The sequence below is a fragment of the Stegodyphus dumicola genome, chromosome 1 (genome assembly GCF_044657685.1).
Source record: "Stegodyphus dumicola isolate Sdum_Otavi_A_Nest chromosome 1, ASM4465768v1".
In the NCBI taxonomy this organism is placed as follows: Eukaryota; Metazoa; Arthropoda; class Arachnida; order Araneae; family Eresidae; genus Stegodyphus; species Stegodyphus dumicola.
This window is the reverse complement of record NC_140768.1, coordinates 84,835,688-84,850,027: the sequence shown is the minus strand read 5'-3', so window position 1 is coordinate 84,850,027 and position 14,340 is coordinate 84,835,688. Positions and strand designations below refer to the sequence as shown.

The following is a 14,340-nucleotide window of genomic DNA, read 5'->3' as shown; positions in this document are numbered from 1 at the left end:
CAATGTATAAATGACATATAATAATTTTAAATGGTGTATAATTATTAAATATTTTTAATATTTTAAATAAAAATATTTAATAATTAATTTTTAATAAAAGTATTTAATATTTGGTAAATAAATATTTTTCACGGTTTAGTAATCTGTTCCACATGTTCTTTAGCCTCTTTCCGATACAGAGATCTTATTTCTGCGGTGCATAATGCTTCTTCTTCAAGTGATGTCCAGAGAGTCTAAAACCAAATGCTAAACCACAGTAGTACTGCTCACATTTTGGTTCCCAGACGATTCTGAGCCCCACCAATGTTGTTTCTGTTTCTGAATGCTTCAAGTATAAAATAGCCGTCAGGCAGCCATAAAATAGAGTCATTATTTGGATGCAGGAGATGTTAAAAATATGCAATGCCCTCTCCAACTTGAACCTAAACCTCTTGAATATGTGCAAAGTGTGCTACTGTTACACCACAAAGGCATGCAGAAAGAAAGGAGAAAATCTTATAGTTGGACAGAATTTCATGAATAAATGGCCCACACTGAATTGGTTACAGATGAGTTTTGCTATGCTGTCTCTCTTACTCTCTCTCTCAGTATATATATATATGTATATATACAGCTGCTCCCCAACATAAGAACGAGTTATGTTCCAAACAACCATAAGATAAGATCTATTTTATCAAATAAACACTTAAAAGTACGAAAACACAAAAATAAATTTTAAATACAGAATATTACAAATAAAAAATTATAAATAACAAATAAAGCATTATTTTATTATACAGTACGTAACTTTTAAGGCATGTGTGGATGAGCTAGATTTTTACATGGGTAGGGGTGAGTCAACCATGGAGGTAAGATTAACATCTTTTTATTTTCTACATACATGGAATCAACATCTGACTCACCCTCTGAAGACTTATTCATAGGGTAAAGGGAATGTTTGTGATGAGGAGGCTGTGTGAGAGGTGGAAAGAGTTTGCATGTTAGATGGCTCTCAACACCAGTTTTTGAAGTGCCTTTCTTGAAAAAATTAATGTCTCTTTCCCATCCTACATAAGACGATTAATTAAATAAAAAATGAAACATAATTAAAAATAATCATAAAATCTTTAGAAATTAATCACTCCTTATACAAAAAAATTATTACAAATAAATGCCTAAAGACCTAAAAATTACTTACTGGAATAATGCCTCCTACCTCTAAAAAGTGTAATTTAAAAATGCCTGCTAAAGTTGCAATGAATGGCCATGTTTGGCTTAAGACTTTATAAAGAAATAGTGGTGCTATATTTAGGTATCAAAAAGAAAACATGTGCTCTAACTGTGAAATAGGGTTGCGGCATTTAAAGCCGAGTTGCTGTCAATGGCTGAATTCTACAACTAAATGCCTACTGACATCATTATAATCAAAAAGCTTACATTGGCGACCAAATAAGAAGTCTTTTACTTGTTTAAAGACTAAGGTTGCCCAAGAAAGTTAGCTTTGGCTATCCTTGGAAAAAAAAAAAAAAAACTTAGCTTTGGCTATCCTTGGCAAAAAAATTCCTTTACTAAAGAATACTGTTGAGTGGTTTTTGAAACAAAGAATAAAATATTATGTATTTCAGAGAACAGGGCTGTCTTCAAATTAGAAAATATCGCTATAAAAATTGTTATATGATAGCAGTAAAAGAAAATGACACAAAATGGCTGAAATTGTTAAAACCTGATTGTAATTGACATCATATAAATTTCAACTCAATTTTTGCATTATGAATAAATATTATCCAAAAGCTGGACAGTTATTCAAAAGCATTCGTCAGCAATAGCAGTCAACTTACCACCAAAAATGTTGCCATAGTGGACCCCAGGGAATAGATGAGCACTACATTAGCGAGAAGAGAAAGGCACACACACATATATAATCTAGCTTTATATGGGATTCAAACTATCATTTTGGACTAACAATCAGCGTTCACTAACCACTATACCATCGTTATTCAGATTAGATACAAATATTTTCTTCAAAAGTTGCATAACGTTTTTTTTTCAGGCATTTATAGCATGTGCTTGGGGAATATCTCAAGTTGGCTATGTGACAATTTGTTATGGGGTAGTCTGCGCTGTCACGGACTGTTCTGTGGGCTCTCTCGTAAAGTATCTCAGAAGACCAACAGTTTTCATTATCGCTGCCATCTCGCACTTTGCAGTTTTCACTTCACTTCTAGTGTGGGCACCTGGACCTGATAATTTTATGTTTTATTATGCTCTTGCTGGAATTTATGGCATTGGTGCCAGCGTATGGTGGTCGCAAATAACAGGTGAGTTTATCTCTACAATTTCTCATTATTCCTCACTATGCTAATAGACATGTTTATAATGAATTTATGGCCTTAATGATAAGACTGTTTTGTAAGTTTAACATGCAACAAATATTATAATGCCTCCAATTTCAGAAGTATAATATTGCATAATAATTATAGAAACCAATTAAATAACATTTTGTTTTCCTCTTCTTGCTTTTCCTGATGGTTTTAAACAGAAGCAAATTGGTTGAATTACCTCTTAAAAGGGATTACGTCAAACTCAAGGTTGTTATGTTAACAAATTTTAAGTTAAGCATATAGTTACAAGAAAGGCATAACTGTTTTAGTGCCATAAGGGTACCATAATTTGCTACTTTTCCTTAACAAGTTTTTCTGGTGAGTTATTTATATGTTTAGTGAAAAAAGCTATGTGTGAGATGCAATCTGAAAATTCACTGAATTTTCTGCTAAACTTTGAGCCCCAGACTCCATAAAAGTGTTACTAAAGAAACATTACACATCCAAGATTCCTAAATAAAGATGTTTTTAATTACACTGTAAAATTCTACTAAGTAAGTCAAATGAATTCCCCATTCTCATAGATAAATTTAAAGAATATTCTTTTTTGGAACAACAATAAACTGAAATTAAAAATTGTTGCCACTCACAAATTGTATTAATAGCATATCATTTGTGTTTATGTAAAGCCAACATGCTTATATTAAAACAAATCAGCACTTAACAAGCAGATGGTAACACTATGGATGGGGGGGACATGAATGTTTAGTTAAGAAAAAGTGAATCCATATGTACATGTAAGCAAAATAAGACAACAAAGTAAATAAATCATAAGAACTTCTCTATTTTCAACATCAAGAATTATAAAGAAAATTAAAATCAAACTTAACATGAGGTAATGAAAGGAAGGATAGCATTCAAAAATACATTCTACTGATGAAGGTTTTTTGTATCATCGTTTTATAAGATTCAGCGTCAAAATTTACTGATTAATGGGCTAGTATTTCAAGCTAATCATTGTGGTTTAGGACCCTTAACCTGATATTTAAGAGCAGTGTAGATATGAAAACCTTTATCCCAATACATGCTACTTACAGAGATTAAAAATTTTTATGAAATAATTTGCAAAATTATTACTATGAACAAAAAACACAATTGCCGAAGAATGGTTCTAAAAAGCAGCTAATTTTAGAAAAATACAACACACGAATAGACATTTATAACTGCTCTGGAACAAGTATTTCATTAAATGGTTTATTCTAAAACTTTTGATTCTCAGTGTATCATAGAAGAAATTTACTCACGAACTATACAAGTGAAATGAAAAGCAATTTAAAAATAAACAAAATTCTGATTCAGATAGAGAAATTGCAAATTACATTTTCATGACTACTCTCAACTTTCAGAACTTATTTATCAATCTCAGACATATAATGATTTAATTTTTTGAGTTATAAGGTCTTAATCTTCTGAAAGAATATTCTAAGAGATGTTTTCATATTAAAAATAGAAGATATTCCTTTTATGTTTTGATGAGAGCTGTTTCAGAAAAGGAGGGTACATGTAATAAACATATGATTATTTCAAAGATCTCCACATGCAGATTTACAATTAAAACAATTAAAATGTTTGATAGTGATAAGAATCTCTCTTGAAAGAGGGAAGAGAGAGAAATCTTGGCAAGAAATATTAACAAAGTCTACTTACAATTTGTTTCCTTACCCCCCACCATGTCAGAAGATTTAATTAACACTGAGCACACAATATTTTTTCCAATCACAGATCTTTGTCAAAAAGAAATGTAGATAATGTTATTAAGTTATATATATACAGGGGTTGGACAAAAATATGGAAACACCTTTAAAAAAACATGTTTCTTTGCTTAATATGGTGTAGGAAACCCGTTGGCATCCAAAACAGCTTGCAGTCTTCTCGGAATGGATAAATACAGTTCCTGTATGTTTTTCCTGCAAAACGATGGCAAATTCAGATAACGATGTTGGCGGTGGATAACGAGAATGCACTTTCCGTTCCAATGTAGACCACAAAGGTTCAATAATATTCAGGTCTGGTGACTGTGGTGGCCAGGGGAGATGGGACAACTCATCCTCGTGCTCAGAAAACCAGTCCTGGATAATGTGAGCTGTGTGAACAGGGGCTTTGTCGTCTTGGAAGACACCATCACCATCGGGGAACAAAGTTTGTACCATGGGATGAACTTGATCGGCCAAAATGTTCACATAAGTCTTGGCAGTCATGTGCCCTGACACAGTTATCATGGGGCTAGCAGAGAACCACGATATGGCTGCCCAAACCATAACAGAACCCCCGCCATGTTTCACTCTTGGCAACAAGCAGTCTGTATTATAGGCTTGAGATGGCGTTCTCCAGACGTAAACTCGGCCAGAAGTGGAAAACAATGTGAAAGAAGACTCGTCAGACCATATTACTCGCTTCCACTGCTCTATAGTCCAGGCTTTATGACTTAAACACCACCTTTTCCTGTTACGGGCATTAGCATCACTGATGAGTGGCTTCTCAATTGTAGCACGGCCAGCAATTCCCTGTTTATGAAACTCCCTTCTAATTGTTTTGGTACTCACAGGGTTCGGCAACACAACATTCATTTCAGCAGTAACTTTTGCAGCTGTGGTTTTCTTATTTTTCGTCACAATTGCCCTTAATGATCGTCTGTCACGATCACTCAGGACACACTTTCGTCCGCGCTGTGATTTAGCAGATGATGTTTTTCTGCTTTTCAAATATGCGGAATAAATCTTCGATACAGTACCTCTTGAAATACTAAACACCTCGGCTACCTTGCTTACGGAAGCACCTACCATACGTGCTCCTACAATTTGCCCACGTCCGAAGTCTGTTAACTCTGACATAATGCAATGACAACCTCACATAACAGTACTCCGACAACAACTGAACTGTTTAGCACATTTACGAAGTTGTATAGGTGGCGTCAGTAGTCAAAAACGCCAGCGACACCTACATATTTCATTAAAGTCAATCTTTCTTTTCAAACATGCATTTCACAAGGTGTTTCCATATTTTTGTCCATCCACTGTATATATATAATTTTTTTAAAAAAAAAGCATCGTATTGGCTGATCTTAACAGACCAATTCTAAGTTAAAAAAATCTGATGTGTATACCACATGACTTCCTTGTACGGAATATTAAATTATACGCATTTTTTGTTGCATTTTGTTTAAACTTATTTAATTATATTTATTTCACCGACAGCGCATAAACCACAATAGAATAAGTGCATTCTTTAAAATTTACTCTGTTTGTTTACCATAGCGACACCCTGGCGCAAGTTTCACTTAACAGTATTATATTTCGTTCATATTATGACTTAATGCACAAAATTTGTATCATTTAAAGAATTATCTAATCCTTGCCACATTCTATTCAAGTACTAAAATAAAGCTAGAACGATGTATAAAAGAATTTAAGCAAACAAAACAAACAGTTTTTTACAGACGATTGAGTATTTCTCATTCAATTAATCACTTCTCACTTCGCAACAAGGCAAAAATACATAAAAACTCAAAATATCTCTACTAAAAATTACTAATTATTAAAAATTAAGTAAATCTTAAACACTTATTTCCTTGAAAAAATTCCAGAAAGGATTAAGCATGATTTAAATCGCAATAATAAATGAAGGCGTTTCTCTAGATTGGCAACAAATTCACTACTCAGCTGTTTCAAATGTAAACACGCAATTTCCGCCATCAAAATAGGCTTAGCAGCACTTAAACAACTTTTAAATTGTTGATAATTCTAAAAATATTGCATACAGATTTACTAAAGGCACAAAACCATTAACCGGAAGATAAAAACAACATAATTCAATCATTTTTAAAGAAAAAAATGTACCATTTACAAACATATAAGAGTAAAGAAACTGAGATTACTGATTCGGGTAACAGAGTGGATATATTTATAAATATATTTATATACGTTTGGCACGGCCGATTGAAACCAAAATACTAGGTGCACATCTACATGTTATAGTACTCCTATATACAAAATTTCAACGTTCTGAGGCTATTCATTTTTGAGTTATGCGAGATACGTCGTACATACATTCATACAGACGCCACGAAAAATTCTCTTCAGAATTCATTTTAAAGCAGTTTTTTTAGAGAAAAAGAGTCTTTTATTCTGTCCTTACATACAGATATCACGCAAAAACATCGTTAAATTGCATTTGAAAGCAGTCAAAGTGGATATTTTCGTTGAAATATGCTGCCTGAAGCTTTTCGCGATTACAATACTTCCTTTTTACTTCGTACAAGGAAGTAAAAAAGAGTGTTTTTCTATTTTAATTTCTTGTCATGTGCTTACATGAAGTAAAAGTTTTGAATCTCATGATCTTGTTACATAACATGGAAACATACATTTATACCAAATATTGAAGCTCAGGTTAATGAAGCATATCTTGTTTTTTACACTTTTATTGAATGTTACTACATATTCAGTAAGGCCTTAAAAATAACGAAAATATTATATTAGAATTAAAAAGAATTTTAGCAAGATTATGAATTTCTTTTTAAATTGCGAATAGATAGCTTGAAAATGTGTAAGCATATTATACTTGTGACATCTTACAAAGTGTTTCAACATATCCTTTATTTAACACATGATATAAGAAAGCAAAAACATTTATTATTGAATGTTTCAATAATAATAACCAATGCTTAAAAATTTATTACCTACAAAAATATTTATAGACCAAGCACTTTTTTTTTTTTTTTTTTCAGCAACCAAACTCAGAAGTATTTGATCTAACTATTTTTTTACTATTAACAATAATTACCTAATAAAGATGATTAGGAAACAAAAATTACAAAATATGTATCTTGGCTTATTCTGTGATTCATCTATTAAACTACTTCTCTTCCCGTGACAACGTTATGTTGAAAAGAAGAGCATTATAGGGTATGGCACATTAAACTTATCATAACAGTATTTAGAGTAAAAACCATAAGGGGTTAAATCACTCTGGTTTCTGAGATAAAGTTCTATTTCTTTTACAAGGGCATTCAAAATTATTAAGCTAAACATTACTTAATTTACACATTTATTGCTTAAATAATAATAACTCCACAGCAATAGAATGCTCACAACTGACAATATATAATTCATATTTCAGACTTGTTATTTGCTGCTACTAAGTTTTTGAAAAGATTACTCACTTACCAACAGAATGTTTTGATTCTGTTAGAGACAGGTAATTTTTTCTGCTTACATTGATTAAACACTTACATTACATTTTCTATCTACATTACATAGACAGGTAATTTTTTTTCTACTAGATTATGCATTAGACTTTTAGTCACCTAATTCTAAGAACAAATCTTTTCAGAAGATGTTTCTTTTCACTTTAAAAAAAAGTATAATTTTTCTTTAGTTAACAAATATTTGATTCTTTGCAATCAGTGATGATATCATACATATTTTCAATCTATTTGAACTCCAATATGATAAAATATAAATTCCTGGTAATTTTTCCACTTACAGTGAACTGCATTTCCTTTGAGAAAAACTGTATCTCAAGTCTTTCAGTCCAGATGAGTGGAATTTTGACTATCACTTTTCCCTCCATCTTCTAAAACCCATTGCAAAATGTAGGCATCGGGTCAGCAACTACACTGCTGGCCACCCAAATTGCAACACAAAGAAAGACAAGAGATATTACAACAAAATTTATTTAGTAGATAAAATGTTGACCAAGCATCAAATGATTAAATTTCTAGACTTCTGTGAAGTGTGGTTCCTTCCAGAATCAGTAGCCAGAGTAGCCGCCGTTGTTGGAGATCACCGCTGCCACACACCTCGCATTGATTCAAAGAGACTTTGAATGTGTTCTTGGGGTACAGCAGATCAAGCAGCTTCCACACATTGCCAAAGTTGATCCGGTGTGGCAGCTTGGGATGTAATCTGGGTCAATCGTTCAGCAACTATGGAACACATGTTTTCTATCGGCGAAAAATCCAGAGAGCGAGCCAGCCAGGAAAGCAATTTAATCTGGCGATTGACGAAGAACCCTTGGATAATGCGTGCCACATGTGGTAGCACATTATCCTGTTGAAATATGGCTGTGGGCAAGCCCTGAAGGTAAGGAAGGACAACTGGTTCCAACACATCGGAGATGTAGCGCTGGCTGTTTAAAATACTGGCAATGCATATTAGAAGAATGCGAGAATGCTATCCAATACCGCCCCATACCATAATACCCGGTGCAAGACCAGTGTGGTGGTGCATAACGCAGCTGTTGAACATTCTCTCTTCACGGTGTCTCCAGACTCGAATCCGACCATCGTGGTGTTGCAGACAGAAGCGCGATTCATCAGTAAAGACAATTTCATTCCATTCTGCCGTCCACATCCTTTTTTCATCGCAACATTGATAGCGAAGGCGTCTGTGGTTCTGCGTCAAGGGTAGACGAAGCAATGGACGTCTTGCGGACAGACCACTCTGCTGTAAACGGCATTGAATGGTACGCAGACACTGGATGATGCGTTACAGGCTGAATGTGCTGTGCTATGTTTTGTGATATGACCGAGTGATCCGTCACTGCCATGCGCACAATGTTCCTGTCATCCATGAAGTGGTGCACTGAAGTGGATGCAATCGAACACGTTGGTCCGTTGTACCCTCCTGCATCCAACGGTCATATATCAGCATAACAGTTGTTTGGTTTCGTCCATCACGACTACCGATTTCCCTGAAAGATAATCCACACTCTTGGTAGGCCAATATCCTTCCTCTGTCGAACTAGGATACTTGATCAAACGATGATCGCTGTTTACTACAAAGCATAATTGATCGTTTTTTTTTTTTTTTTTTAAACCACAAGAAAAACACAATTGCCAAACTTGAAATCGTCGAAAACTCCAAGCCTTAAATAGCACTTTGAAGTGGCGCCACAGGCGCATGTGATGTGCATCTGTGCTAAAATTCTAATCATTTGCATATCTCACCTCTGCTAATGCATGTTGTAAATTTCATGTTATTTACATGCTTCCTTCAGGGTCTTGCATTTACGGTGGCCAGCAGTGTAGAACTGGATATACATCGGGTAATAGCATAAATGAAATTCTTAATAAAAACAAGCAATTTAACATCTACAAAGGCCTTTTACACATTAGTACCAATTTTTAATGTTTCCTTTGAGTAAATATAATTTACCATCAGAAAGATTTGAAAAAATCAGTTTTAAACTAGCATTGCAATTTCAAATTTCATTCTATAAACTACAAGGTAACCAAAAAAGTTCTTGTCGTTTTGGACAACCAGAAAGAAAAAGGTCATAAAACAAAAAATAATCCCTGCTAATCTTCAAATTAATCACCAACTAATCATTGGCATCCAGTGCCTTCTGCCAACGAGTGACTAGCTCTGCTATGCCATCGCGATAAAACTCAGGAATCTTGGATACTGAGATGAAAGATGGTAAGTGGTAATCTGAAGCTGAAAGAAATGGAAAAGATGGTAGTCTGACATCTATTAATATAAGTAAATATTATAAGTTATATAATTATTACTATTATTAGTAGTTATTGTAAGTTATATAATGACAGTTATATAAATTATCAATCAGGCAACAAATATTATGAAACATGCAATTTAATTTTTACATATTAAAAATTAAGGAATATCATTAAGGAAATGTCATTATTCAAAAAATCAATAATCAATCCAAACTTATGAACGGAAAGAACTAATCCAAATTATTATGGAATTATGTAGAAAGAGGATGGCAATTTTTAAATTAGCATGAAAATTAAGAAACTTGCAGACTTTTTGAAAACATTATTAAAAAAAAAAAAAAAAAAAAATAAGTGATAAATATTTTGTGAAGATAAGTGATATTAAAGCAGTTTGGAAATTTGAAAGTATGAAGCAATAAATACTGGGATAACATTTGAAACAAGTTTGAAGTAAGTGAGTAAATGAATATTTAGATTTTTGAATTAATTGATAAGCATTAGGAAAAGATGCAAAATGCAATGCTAATCCTAATAATCCTTGGGATAATCAAGTGCACTATAGAACACAAAGTGCTTATCTGATTATTAAAAAATTTAAAATACTGATTCAGTTATTAGTAATGTAACTAGAATAGTCAGTGCATAACTAAATTTCTACAATACTGTAAAATGTTAAAATGTTCTTGAATACTGATAACTGAAATTAATATTGTGGCTTTTAAAACTCTGATTTAAGTCATTGTTGTTACAACAAATAATGCAGAGATGAGTAACTTGAGAAATTACTCTAAAACAAGTTTTTTTTATTTCATCAGCTTTAAAATGGATCATTTGTGGAGTGGGATTTTATTTGGACTATAAGCATACACTTCAATATTACTACAGTCAAAAGTCTTTAATCCGGACTCGTCGGGACCTCGGCGATTCCGGATTATCGATTTTTCCGGATTAAAGATCATCAGTTTAAATCTGGTAAGATGGCATGCAGAAATTATAAAATAAAAAATATGAAACTGTAATTTATAAAATAATGAGCAATTATGATCTAAAGGGTATCAAAATTTACAAAAAAAGAAGCTTAATATTTATTTGTTTACTTTATAAAACATTTCTTTCAACACGCGCATGCGTAAAGCATACCTTACGCATAGCCGAAATTAGAAAATTGCAACCAGAAAACTATTTGATTTGTATTCATGATATTTATTATGATGAGGAATTTGATTTAAATCATATCAAAGACGGAGTACATCGAGATTAAATACTACATTTAGCAAGGAATTATAAGCCGAATAAAATAAAAACATCTGCCCTGAAGATAACGATAGTGCTGACAGATCAACTTTCAGTTCATTGCGCGCCGTCCCCCCCCCCCCACGCAGAGCAGCATGAAATTGATAAACAGATTTCGGAACGGTTAGATAAACAAAGGATATACCTTTATCCATTTTTTGTAGCAATTCGTTTTTTGTTTGATGGACATCGAAACATACTTTCGTTTTCTAGATCCTTTGGGAGCTCCAGCATCGGAAATTCTATTTGACATAATCGAAAGTTCAAGCTTACTGTTATAAAATTGCTCTTACAGTCTGCAAAAAATAATAAGCCGGATCCAATTCGAAGATTAAGGAACAACGCAATCATCAACATTAACTGAAATAGATAATTAGATAATTTTAGTTTATACCATCCGTTATACATTAAACGCGCACGCGAAAACGTATTCTGCCCTTGCCCAGACGCATATGCGCAGTTGTAAATGTCTTGCGCGCACACGTAAAACGCCTATGAGCATGCGTCAACGCGGCACATGCACAGAAAGATTTTAGCTTTGAGGTCCGGATTATGGGTGTCTGAATGAACGACTTTTGACTGTATTAGAAATATCATCTAGAAAGAGATGACAGAGTTCACATTGTAATTTGTGATAACTTCTAATGCATGATTTTAATTTTGTAATAACAATATAATAAAAACTTATTTTGCAACTCAATCAAGTTTTTAATAAAATTATATGCTGTTGGTTATGCTAATGCATTTATTACCTTTTCCAGCATTCTATGGAATTATATTTGCTGAAAATGCTGATGCAGCATTTTCAACTTTCTACTTCTGGTGCTCATTAGGATTCACAGTGGCATTTGCTTACAGTGATATATTATGCACAAGTATAAAAATTTATACTTTACTGGGACTGCTTTTTGTTTCTGTAATAGGTTACATTATTGCAGAAATATGTTAATTTTGTACAGGTTAATACCAAATAAAATATGAAATTAAAATAAAAGAATATGGAAAATATTCCTTGAGAAATTACAAAAGACATTCATTATATTAATTATTTTCTGTTTATTTGTAACTATTTTGAAAGAGAGCTAGGTGTTGTATAAATATATCTCTTCAGTGCTGTACTGAATTTTTTTCTATGGAAATAATATGAATAAATAATAAAAAAAAAAAAAAAAAAAAAAAAAAATCAATAGTATTTCTAGAAATATGGTGGAACACATTTACACTTTTGATATATATTAAGTTACTATATTTGTAATATATCTACTATTTTAAAAATAAAATTACATTACAAATTTTAGAAGTTATAAATAAACAGAACCATCTACTGTTCTCAGAAAAAGACTGGTACAGAAACATTGCCCTGGCCATCTATGTCGTGCCATACTATTTTTCTCTTGCATACATTTTTAGGTTTTACATAAAAAAAGTGTACATGGAATGCTGAATGCTAGTATTATCACTGAGATACTATTAGAAGCACAGCCTATCATATAAAAATTATGCCATGACAGGTAAAAAGGCATGGGAATATTTTAATTCTATTGCATTTACACCTTGTGAAATATAAATTTGTATATATATATATTATATAAACAGTATTAATAACTTCTTGGAGGGAATACTGTTCCAATTATTTAGTGCTTTTTTCTTTACTGAATACAAATAAAGGCCAAAACTGTTGCTAATTTTCATATGGACTTCATTTTTACTGCTTCCAATTTAAGAGTAGAAAATTATGGTGTAGCACCAGTTAATCGACACAAAAGCAAATTCAAAGCATGAAAATTCACTCCAGCAATAGCTACAACTACAACAATTATTTCTAGTTTAGTATGTTTGAATTATATAAGGTATTAATGCTTCATTTCATTCAATAATCAAACTTTTTAGAAACGAATGTATACAAATTTTTTTCTTTTTATTCACAGGAAAAGTTAACTATAAAAACTCATGTAACTAGAACGATTTTGCGGCTAAGAACATGGAAAATGCATATGATCTTTATTGTATAATGCCTGACATATGATTAAAATGCAGAATTGTCTATTTCTTCAAAAAATGAATGTAAATGAGAGCATAGGAAATGTGATAGACAGGAAACTGTGGTAAATTTTTTCCATACATTGTTAAAATGTGGTAACAAATTTTGTGGTCATTACTTTACAGCAATTTCCCATGTTGTGTATTAGATTGTACTGGTGTTCTTGCAGTAACATTGTTTTTATGATAAATGGCTCTTAATGCTTTTGGATATAAGTTGGAGTGGTACAAATCAGTGTCCTGATGTGCCTCACACATGTCTAAAATACCTTATTAATCTTTCATGCTAAAAAAGAAACATGATACTATTTTGAAACAAGTGTATTTTATCCATTAGCATAATAAAAAACGTATAATATGATGACTGCAAATTTTAGAACTCTATTTCTTGTATATACACTGTCTGCATCAAAATTATAATCTAATAAAATGATGAAATTTTGCATTAAATAAAGCTTATGAACATTTATATATTTTCCCCTTTTATTTATGCTTTATTCAAACAGTAATTGTTTTATAATAATTTGATATTTTCTTATTTATATTACCAGCAAAAGTATGAAATATCTGCATTCTATAGAATATCTAGGCATTTTTTAGAATGACAGGAGTTTTTAGGAAAAGTATGGATATGGGGTGGACACAGAGAACTCTGTGAAGCTACTGCCTGGGATCTGTACCTAGGCAGTCTTGGCCGTAGGGGTAAATCATGAATCTGGTGGTTCTGAAGGCCCCAGGAAAGGCATTTATTAGCCGGCCCGAGGGTTTGGCACATCCTAGAGCAGTTGGCTCTAGTAGCCCGGGGGTAGCGCCTCTAGTTTGTTGAGTAATGTCCCTCTGCGACGGACAGGTAGCAAATAATAGTCTACAATCAGTGTCGCAAAACCGATGCGTCCCTTGAACCTTGAACTATGTGCCTTGTTCCGAGGGGGGGGGGACTCTTAGTGCCCTAAGGCAGAAAGAGGAATACCCATATTGCTAGACTTACCTAGGCACTATATCTAATACAAAGGCATTTTATAGACTGACAAATGCTTTTTAGGGAAAGTACGAAAAAGGTCATGATATGGCTATTACTTTAAAAATGTTCCACAAATATACATATATAGAATTCCACAAATATACATATATAGAATAATAGAATATAGTTATATTGTTCTGAAAAAATAATGAAAGACTGCCATTAAAAAC

General features: G+C 32.7%; 1 protein-coding gene across 1 annotated transcript in view; it reads left to right on the top strand.

Moving 5' to 3' along the window:
* LOC118196413 (UNC93-like protein) overlaps window positions 1–12,800 on the top strand; it is a 30,355-nt gene extending 17,555 nt beyond the window's left edge. Inside the window, exons 3-4 of the mRNA XM_035367871.2 lie at window positions 2,030–2,297; window positions 11,871–12,800. Of these exons, the coding sequence (XP_035223762.1) occupies window positions 2,030–2,297; window positions 11,871–12,058 (456 nt within the window). The 3' untranslated portion in view covers window positions 12,059–12,800. The remainder of the gene's footprint in view (window positions 1–2,029; window positions 2,298–11,870) is intronic.
* The last annotated feature ends 1,540 nt before the right edge of the window (window positions 12,801–14,340 follow it).